The sequence below is a fragment of the Gekko japonicus genome, unplaced genomic scaffold (genome assembly GCF_001447785.1).
Source record: "Gekko japonicus isolate JY-2015 unplaced genomic scaffold, Gekko_japonicus_V1.1 scaffold443, whole genome shotgun sequence".
Lineage (NCBI taxonomy): Eukaryota > Metazoa > Chordata > Lepidosauria > Squamata > Gekkonidae > Gekko > Gekko japonicus.
In genome coordinates, this window is record NW_015172565.1 from 284,704 (window position 1) to 295,377 (window position 10,674).

Here is a 10,674-nt window from a genome sequence, read left to right on the forward strand (position 1 = left end):
TCAGCCTCTCCTGATTAGTTAGCTAACTTCTCTCACATAATTATACACATCCCAGGCCGGGATTTTCAATTTCCTGCTTCAATTCTCTAGCAGTTCCAGCAAGTCTTTTATATTCAACTCTTGCTTTGACATTCCTAGCCGTTCCTTACACCTGTGAAAGACAGGCAGCAAAATCCTGTTGAATTGCAAATCTCCATCATAGCAAGGTAAGGCCATATTTAGTGAAACACACTGGTCACTCTCCGTACTTGAGCAACATTCCTGAGGACTTGCAGGGCTAGCCCCAGGTATTTTTGCATGCTGGGCGAGGACACCTTCTGGCGCACCCCCTTCTGGCGCCCCCACAGCCGCCTGGGACCATCCCTCCCTCCCAACAGCCCCGCTTGGGCACCTCTTTCAGAGGTCAGCCCTGAGGAGACCCGCCCGCAAGGTCGCCGCCGGAGAGGTGGGAGCCTGGTGGGAGTTGTAGTTCTTGCTGCTGTGCGAAGCGGTGTGCTTGTCTCCCCCCGCGCAAGCACACCGGCAGTATTTGCTGCCATGGTTCGTCTCTGCCTTCTCGCCTCGAGCCCTGGTGCAGGCCACATGGGTGCCTCTCCGTGGCTTCCCAGGCCCGCCCCACGTAAAGCCTGGGAACAACAACACTGCTGCCCTGAAGACTGCAAAGGCCAGCCCCCGAAACAAAAGGGGCTGCTGGAGCCCCGGACAGATACGTGCTGCCACCACCAGCTGAGAGGGAATCCAGACCATTCCGCCGGAGACCCCCCGCAAGGGACGCCCCTCCTGGCCCCAGCGCCTGCCCAGCCCCGCCAGCAGCCACCTGCATCGGCTGGCTGCAGCACCTCACCAACTGCTCGTCGGGCCCCTGAAGCCTGGCCGCGCTCACCTCTGCCTCTGCCTCCACCAGGCCCCGCCCACGGGCCGGCCTCTGAGCATGCAGAGAGGGGCGCCCGTGGGCCATGAAGCTGGGCCGGGTGTGGAGAGGCGGGGCCAGAGGGAGAGAGGCTGGCCGGGGTGCGAGGGAGAAGGAGGCACGCTTTCCTGCAGCCAGGGAGCCCGTAGTGGATCGCGGGCCAGCGCCCTCGGCAAAGGTCTAAATTTTGTCAATAACAGGCCAGCCCTGGACATGTGCTACAGAGAAGACAAATGTACCAATTGGCTAGATACCACTCCAAACAACCAGGCTACTGGCTACATGCAACTGTTCATCATACTTACATGTGATGTGCATGAAATGGAAAAACCTAGACAAATGATAGTTAAATATATTTATTAGTGTTAAATAGTTTCAGACACTTAGAATTCCAAGTAACAAAGCTTTATTCCAATTTAATCTCATCATCTATCTTCGGTTATATTGACCATAAAAAATGATGTTACATAACTTACACAAGATAAAAGTAATGGAGTATTTTAACGTAGTATACAGACATTCAATTAGTTCAGTGTGATTTCCAATGCAAGAAAAACCCCATTTCTTTCAAAGATAATATTGTGTCAGTTCTATTTACAGCATTGCATTAATTCACAGCACTGATGAAGGGAATTTTCACGCTCATTTCACTGTCTGCTCTTCAAGGTCTCCACCAACCTACAAAGACACATTCAGTTTTGCAATTCAAAAACATTCTTTAGCACGTTCTCTCTTGAACATAAAAAAGCCCAACAATGACCATTTATCATTTATTTATTTATTCGATTTCTGACTCGCCCTCCCCTGCTAGTGCAGGCCTCAGAGTGAGTAACGTAACAATAATAATAAAGTAATTATGACAATTTAATATATACAACATTAAGCTACTAATTGCAGCTGTAAATAACATAAAATTACAATAAATACATTAAAAAGGCCAGAGAAAAGGGCAAAAGGACGACGCATCAGAGAGTTATTTTTCTCTGTCAGGAGCCTTGGTCATACACTGAGTTTATTTAGGACACAGCTACTTTATAATTAGCCAGGCAATGTTCTCACACAAAAGAGAACCCCTGTGCATAGCAGGGCATTTTGTGACATGGGGAACGGATGCCCAAACAGAGCATCAACTCAGACCTGGATCACCAGTGTCAGGCCATGGCCACAGGAGCAAGTTCTTGCTGGTGGCATAAAGAGGGTCCTGCATGTGCATGGCTCAGGGCATGTCTTCACAGATGCTTTCTGCCCTCATCCCCACAGCTAAATGAAGAGAAGACCTGCCATGTACGGATCAAAGTCCAAAGTGTATTGGTGCACTTTCAACATGCTCCCCCTCAAAAAATCCCTTCTTTAGAGATAAAAATTATATTATGAAAAGGGCAAAATATCCACTTACCACTCCATTGCCTCATCAAGCCCAGTGCCTTTAGTTGCAGAAGTTTTGAATATCTGCCACTTCCGATCTTTCAGAGCAGGAAGTCCAAGTGCATTTGCCATTTCTGTAGGAGTCATAGCTTGTTCCATATCCTGCTTGTTTGCAAACACCACTAAAATGGCTTTTTTGAGTTCTTCTTCCTATAAGAGGCAGAAGATTAATAGTCTATGCAACTTAACCTGCCTTTCAGCTCCCATGCTCACCAAGAGTCAAGCACAGCATATAAAGCACACGAGATCTACTAAGACTGGCTGGAAAACAAATTTTAACTTGCTGTTTTGATTTTAGACAATATTCAGTATGAAAAGACAGCCACAGTGTCTGATGGGGATTCTTTATTAGCTATGCAGGGGGAGGAAGTATCCACACTAACTGGCAATTTCTGATTTCCTCCTTTCCCCCCACGTCATTTTTTTGGGGTCCTCTATCCCCCAGGAGCAGGATTTTGTTCCATTCTGCCATAGGAAAATTTAGTCTGGATCCAATCCATTATGTTGTCAGAATAACCATAACTGTATTATTCAGGTAGGTAGCCATGTTGGTCTGAAGCAACAGAACAAAAGCTTATACCCAGATTTAAAGTTTGTTGGTCTTAAAGGTTCGACTGAACTCAAACTGTGAACATTATTGGTTCGTTGTTGAAGGGTCAGAGACAATTTATTTTAGATAAGCACACAGGATATATACTACCCAACTTGGAACACTAAGCTGTCCATACATGTTTCCTAGTAGGAGACCATGGGTTAGAGACACACATTGAACCACTTTTCAGCAGATTGAAATATAAACATCAGTGATATGGTAAACTTTTATCTCCAAACCTCTTACATGACTTTTACCAAAAGAAAACCCACAAATCAAGCACAATGCCTACCTTACTCTCTCAGTAAGTTTGAAGCATTTAATTCAATCTCTTTTCTTACTAATTTCAAAGCAGAACCTAGAATTAGCATTTGTGTAAACAACCTCCTTTGTTTCATACCTCCAACATGGCAACGAGCTCAGACTTCGAAATGCCAATTCTGTCACAGTCACAACTGTCTACTACATAGATGACTGCATCTGTATTAGAATAGTAGCATCGCCAATATGGCCTGGAAAAGAAGCATTTCATTATTCAAATGACATTTTAAAATAAAATGAAACTATCCTAACTTCATAGTGCTGGAGCTTGAAAGGTTGTATTTTTCAGACTGAACAGAAGCTAAGCCCGTGAAAATTGTAACTTATTAAGGGAGAGCATGAACTGAACAGAGACTGTATTCCTAAAGGACTGACATTTATATCATAGTACATTGGTTGTAGAACTGCTGGAAGAGGAATCTGATGAAGCCCTTCACACTATTTCCCTCCTTTTCTTTTTCCTTACAGCAGCTCTTATGTCAAACTGAACTACTTATTAATGTTAAGAGTTTTAAAAAAGCAGTTTTGAGGGTTCTAGGAAAGCAATAATCAAGAAGAAGAAGAGGAAGAAGAAGAGAAGGAGGAGGAGATTGGATTTATACCCCGCCCTTCACTTGGAGTCTCAGAGCGGCTTACAAACTCCTTTCCCTTCCCCTCCCCACAACAGACACCCTGTGAGGTAGGTGGGGCTGAGAGAACTCTCTCCAGAATTGTCCTTGAAAGAACAAGCTCTGAAAGAAATATGGCTTGCCCAAGGTCATCCAGCAGCTGCAAGTGGAGGAGTGGGGAATCAAACCTGGTTCTCTCAGATTAGAGTCCACGCACTTAACCACTACACCAAACTGGCTCTCCAGTTATTGTCAGATAATTGCCAATTATTGCCAGATAATTACCAATCAAAGCAATTATCTGGCAATAATTCCACTGGGCACAGAAGTGGAGAGCATGCATGCTGCTGGATTACATCTTACATATATTTTCATAAAGACCCAGAAATTTAAAAGTGGAAAACTCATATCCTTATACCAGGGGTGGCCAAACTTGCTTAATGTAAGAGCCACACAGAATAAACGTCAGATGTTTGAGAGCCACAAGACATGAACAAATATTACAGACACATTTTTATTGGAAAATATGTAAATTTGCTTTTTATTAACATTAGATTGTGTGAAAGAGCCGCATGCAGCTCCCGAGCTGCAGTTTGGCCACCCCTGCCTTATACATAATGCTCACTATAAAGCTCACTCTGTGGTTGCAGCAAGACACTGCCTCCGAGGGTTGTTGAGGTACTGCTCCTCAGAGAAAAAAGAAAATATAAATGTACCAAATCCAGGGATGCTTCTTACCTTCAAAAACTGGCTCTTTCACTATCAAGTTATGCTACAAGTTAGGACAACTATAACAGATCTTAACTTGTGACATCTTAATGCAGCCATTATGTGTACTATCAACTGTGAAATGTTTGAACCAGTGTATTGCATAAACCTCTGTGAATTTACCAGACTCTACCACATATAACAGTTAAATCCAAGTTAGCCCTGTCGCTTGCCTCCTTTATTGTATCCAAACAAATGTTTCACAGCCCCCCCATGCAGTTTTGCTACCCTTTAAAATTTCTTCTCCAGAAACACTAAATCCTCTCAAGCACATTCCTGATGCATGAGAGGAGTGGAGAGAAAGCAGAGGGAGGGGGTGTCCTAAGAAAGCACCATCTGCAGATGGATTTATGGCATTTTTGGTTGCTCTGTATGCTCAGGAAGCTGAGAGGGACAATGTTACTAAACAAATTGGGATTCTGCATTCAGATGTCATAAGAAACCACAGCACATAAGAAACCACAGCTAACAAGCCACATACAAACCGTGGGCTTTCAGTCACTTATAAGCTGTACTTTGTTCTGCAGCCTGCATTCACACATGACACAAAACAGGAGCTTAATCAAACTACGGTTTATAAACTGTGGTTTCCTTTAACATCTGATCACAGCCAGGCATGTTCATCTGCCTTTACTGTCATAGAGAAATCAGTAAGCATGGGTTTAATTAAAAAAACAGAAAAAATAACCTGCATGGGAAGCAGATTTTCAAGCTGAGCCTTATGTCTTCTTTACACACACACATCCTTCCCCACTAGTTATCTCATAGCATCTTAGTGGTACTGGCAAAATTAATAGAAAATAACAAAATATGTTCCACTCAACTAATCTTGTGTTGTTTTACAAGCACTGAAGCAAGGCATCCTTTTACAACCATTATAGGATTCTAACAGGACCGCATGCAGTGAGTAAAATACTTTAGAAGCGAAGCCCTATTTATTTGTTCCTGTTGACTTCACCAAGTAAGATTATACCTGATACTTGTCTGTCCTCCCAAGTCCCAGACTTGAAACTTCAGATTCTTGTACGTTACTGTCTCAACATTGAAACCAATTGCTGGAAGAAAAAAAAATCAAGCTAAATCATCTCCTTCTGCATATTTGGGGAATCCCCACCCTACAACATAGAAACGCCTACCTATCAGATTTTTATCCTGCTCTTTCTCCAGGTAGCTCAAAGTAGCATCTGAGTCTCTCCTCTTCCATTTCCGTATTTTATGGGGGACCCAGCTTTGCTACTTGTCCAATTACGATAATCCACTTTACTACACAAACTGCTCAACAATACATTTTGTACTTTTGATTTTTTCAAATGCTGAAAAAATCAAGATTGCAAGACTCCTGATCTTTCTGTTAGGAGGAGGCAGAGATTTGAGATACAGTAAACAATAGTTTTAAAAATGAGATTTTCTTTATTTTGTTGAGTTTATTTTGTAATAATAATGCAAGTATTTGAACTATTGTGTTATATCCAGTGCCTGGCAATAAAAATGTGGTTGAAAATTAACCTGGTTTAAAATTAAAACTGAATTTAAGGCAAACCTCTTGAAACAGAATTTATGACCTTTGTATTACAGGATTATTTTGTTTGTATTGAAGGAATTGCAAGGAGGACATCTTTGCCAGTCACCAAACACCATAGTTCCAACATTTTATATTATGGGTTCAGTCTTTAGGTTAGGAACTGGCAAATCACCACAGGTGTTAGCTACTGATGCCAAGTTACTACTTGATTGTTGTAAATGGCTCAGTAGAGGCCAAGTACATTTACTTCCTGTCTCATGGAGAACACTGATCTGCCCAGTAACTGCCACCAACCTTTGCTTCTGGTTGAGATTGTTCTTTACTTTTGTGGGTAGTACAAGGCAGTAAAACAAACAGACTAAGATTGGAACGCTGGATAAAAGAGGCACTTTAGTGTTAATTCAAAATAGCACTTGTTTACAAAAAAAACGTATATCTGGAATTGCCAAAGAGACTCTCTGAGTTCATGAGAGCTGTTATCTAAAACTAGGCAGTAAATTGTGTACCATTCCCTAAAAAAATAAAATATTAAGTTGAATACTTCAGTGCTTACAATAACAAAATTCATAAGTACTGTTTGCCTTTCAAAATATTTTTAGAAATACTATTAATTATAAAACCAAATTTAAAAAGAAAGAGTTTGACTTATAATGGAAGGGAGATATCACCCATGATTTCAGCTCTATCACAGGTCTATGTTAGTGGTCATCTATACTTGCCACACATACACATTTGATAATAAATGAGTAATAAAGGAGACAGGGTTGTATGCATTATATAGAATATTTCAAATAATCGTTCAGAAGAACACTTACTAGGAATGGTAGTCACAACCTCTCCAACCTGTAACCTGTAGAGAATAGTTGTCTTTCCTGCTCCATCTAGTCCCAAGATTAAAATTCTCATTTCCCGAGTACCAAATAAACTGGAAAAGATAGTGGAAAAAAAGCCACCTGGAAAGAACAGGAATCATTTTAAAAATGCACAATATCATCATTATCCCAGACTTTAGCAGCAGTTTTTTTTCTAGAGCTCTATTGAGAAGCACAATGTGCTTTCAAGATATTAGCTGCTTGTGTCAATGAGAACAAGAATTTATTTAGGGACACTGACATACTGCCTTTCCGTGGAGCAAAGTCAGCTGTTGAGATAGCTAACCATACTAATAAAGTAGCAGAACAAAACACAGAACCAGAAGACAAACACATAAGCTCCTCTAACTTGTAAACAGAAATCGGTTAATAACCAATCTGTACATATGAACCAAAACTATGCAGCCTACCCCATACAATTCAAAAGTTTGAGCATTTTTCCTCCCATGAATGAATGCTACTATACTCAGGAATTACTAGGACTGCTTATGGAAAATTTGGGGCATAGTGGTCCTTATTACAGGACTGCAACACTGAATGTGGGGCCAGAACCGGCCTCTCCAGGCCTGTTATCCAGCCTGCGAGAAAGGAAAAGGAGATAGATGGTGGCAGTGGTGGCAAGGTTAGCTGGCTGGAGGGTCCATCCCACCCCCTCTCAGGCCAGGCTGCACACGGGTAATTGCCACACCCTCTCCTCCTGTTAGAGGCAGGGATTCGTTGCCTCCCCATCAGTGTGAATGCAATGCATGCTGGGCCTCCCCTTTCGCTTCAGCAGCAGAAGCTGACTCCTTTGCCACTGTCACCACCACCTTCTTCTCCTCTACCCACCTCTCTCACTCTTTCTCTTTCTCCACTGGGATGCTGGAGAAGTGGCCCTTTGGGAGGAGGAAAGGAAGAAGGGAGGGAGAAAGTCATTATGTATGATGGTGGTAGTGGTGGGAGCTGTTGATGTTGGGGGGAGTGTAGGAATGGAAATGGGAGAGTATCAGGGGGGAGGGACTGGAGGGAGGGGGATGGAAGGGTTGAAGTGCGTGCAATGGGGTGCATGGTGGGAACTGCGCTTGGAAATATAGCTGTCAGGGTAAGGGATTGTCAGGGCCATAGCCAGCAGGGGGGCGCATGGGGCAGTGCCCCCTAGCACACCTGCAGCACCCCACTCTTGTGGAGAGGACAAGAGGAAGCTTTTCTCCTTCATCTGCAGCACTGAAAAGGTTAAACTGAGTGAGCTGCTTCCTAGAGAGGCCTAGCAAGGCGGGGAAAACGAAAAGGTCTTGGTGAGGAGGAGGCTTTGCTATTTGAATTGCAAAAGAGAAAAGGATGAAAACCTTGCAGCCATATCCCAGGAAGGTTTACTCACAAGTAAGTCACCTGGGGGGGGATCAGCTTTTCAGTCTTGGAAGACAGAAATGCAGCTATCAAGTGTTTTTGACAGCGAGTGTGTATTACACAGTGTTAAAATATAATAGCTTGAGCTTCTTGAGGCGAAACTGGTAAGCGGTGGACAAGTCGCAGGAGCTGCACAGGATAACTGGAGGGGAACAGCCCTGTAGCTAGGTATTTTTGTGTGTGAGGGGGCCTTGGGGGGGCCACCAGCTATTTAAATTGGGGGGAGCTTCCCTCCCCCCCTAGCAAGGAAGCCCTTCCCTGTAGAGCATCTGGCTCCCTCCCTCCCCAAGGAGCCCCAGTTACCCCTTCCTGCGTTGCCACACCAGGAGCAGCCTGACGTCCACCCTCAGCTGCCTCATGGGGCCAGGAGAGGCGGGGCATGCAGTGGCTGGGCTGGCTATGAAGCTGCGGTATGTGGGCTTACCTGCTACTGGTGGGCCGGGCAGCAAGCATCTCTCAGCCCAGCCTCATAGCCTCTGCTGCTTGTGCTGCCTTCATCCTCCCCGCTGACAAGCAATCAGGGGGGAGGGGGAGCCAAGGCTCAGGGAGGGAGCCCTCACCCATAAAAACCACTAGGGGGCCGGGGCCCTGTGGTAGCTACGGGCCTGGGGGGGAGGGTTTTTCCATTTGCAGAGACCCCCGACTGCTTCCTATGGGATGGTTCAGCTTATCATTCTTTCATTGGTGAGGTAAAACCTCCAGGGTTCAGCATTCCCACACCATTTGTTAATTTTACTTTCATTTAATCCCCCCCCCCCCCCAAACAAAATCCCTGGCTCATACAGGACTGGGGAAGGTGCTGAGCGTTTGTGTTGGGGAAGGTGGCATGTAAAAGCAGGGTGTAGTTGGAAGTTAAGATAAACAGGAGTTGTAAGCCACATACAATAATAAAATTATTCTATTTTATTCACCTTAATGTGATTTCATTGCACCATTTTTATTTTCTAGGGATCTGTACTTTGCGCTTTTCTCCCCAAATGGGAACCCAAAGCAATTTACAAGCATCATTCTCCCCATCTATGTTTTTGTTCTCACAACAACGGTGCAGGGTATGTTAGGCTGAGAGACTGACTGGCCCAAATCATCCAGTAACTTCCATGACAGAATGGGGCTTATGAACCTGGGTCTCCCAGTTGTTAGTCCCCACCCATGCTCGAACCTCAGCACCATGGGGTATATGTGTCCCTTTATGGAAGGTCAGGTCTCTAAATGAGTCTGAAGTGCAAGGAAAAGAGTGGTCAACGGGAGGAGACTTGAGATTTGGAGGAGAGTGGATTGGTGTGGATGAATCACACAGAGTGGTGGGTGAAAAGGGCTGATGATTTTTGCAGTGGATTGAGCAAGTGTCGAGGGCAGTGGCTCCAGTTCCTTGCAGAGCTTATATTAAATGTGAAGAAACTCTGATTCACACACAAGAATGCTTCCAGAGTTCCAGAGGAAAAAAGCTGCTGATCTAGTGTAGCAGGGAAGTGTATTTTCACAGAGGGAAGTGAACCCCTGGGATTACTTGTGTGTGTGTGTGGGGGGGGGGGTGGACAGGAAAAGTTTCTCTATGGTGGGAGGCATGCTCAAGGTGGATTACACAGTTATCAGTACAGTAGACAAAATGGGACATTTACACCTACCAATTTAAGGATGCCACAAATCACAGGTAGGTGAGGAAGCAGTGTGATGCTGCACTGAAGGATAAGCTTTCTGAAGTTGGCATTAACAAATTTTACCAGTTTTGGGGTCTCAATTACCCCCAGTTTAAGGCTTTTGCTTCTAAAATTCTGTCTGTGTTTGGGATAACATAAGTTTGTGAACACCTCTTTTCTGTAATAAACATCAATAAATTAAAAGTACATTCTCATCTTACAGATCCACATCTACACAGCATGCTCAAGGTTGCTACAGCACAGACATTGGCTGCAGATTTTGACACAATAATTCAGAGCAAGAGGTGTCAGAGAAGACTGCAGGACTGGGCAGCACAATACTAAAGTGGGCACCAAGCATTTCAGGTTGCCCTCCTCTGAAGTACCGCTCCTTGTAGTGGAAAATCTGAAGGGGGTGGGGTGAGGATCAAGACAAGTAAAAAAACACTACGCACTCCTTTAAATTAGGTTAGGCAGGAAGAGAAGCCATATGCCTGCAATCACCGCTGCCTAAACAGGGATATTCCTGAGAAATGTCGCAGCTATGTTGCTTCCAATCACTTTTTTTAAAGTGAAGGGACTATGGTAAAGGAACGCTCCAGCTGGCACTCTGCAGCCCCCCCCCCCCCCGCC

At 44.2% G+C, this 10,674-nt stretch overlaps 1 protein-coding gene across 2 annotated transcripts in view; it reads right to left on the bottom strand.

Moving 5' to 3' along the window:
* Nucleotides 1–1,253: 1,253 nt before the first annotated feature.
* The window catches only part of ARL1 (ADP ribosylation factor like GTPase 1), a 10,320-nt gene continuing 899 nt past the window's right edge, over nt 1,254–10,674 (bottom strand). The window contains exons 2-6 of one of the 2 annotated variants that reach the window (XM_015421325.1): nt 6,962–7,099; nt 5,598–5,679; nt 3,328–3,439; nt 2,307–2,485; nt 1,254–1,588 (exon numbers count right to left, since the gene is read on the bottom strand). In XM_015421325.1, coding sequence (XP_015276811.1) covers nt 1,558–1,588; nt 2,307–2,485; nt 3,328–3,439; nt 5,598–5,679; nt 6,962–7,099 — 542 coding nt within the window. In that variant the 3' untranslated portion in view covers nt 1,254–1,557. The remainder of the gene's footprint in view (nt 1,589–2,306; nt 2,486–3,327; nt 3,440–5,597; nt 5,680–6,961; nt 7,100–10,674) is intronic. The other variant, XM_015421326.1, reaches the window with a different exon arrangement.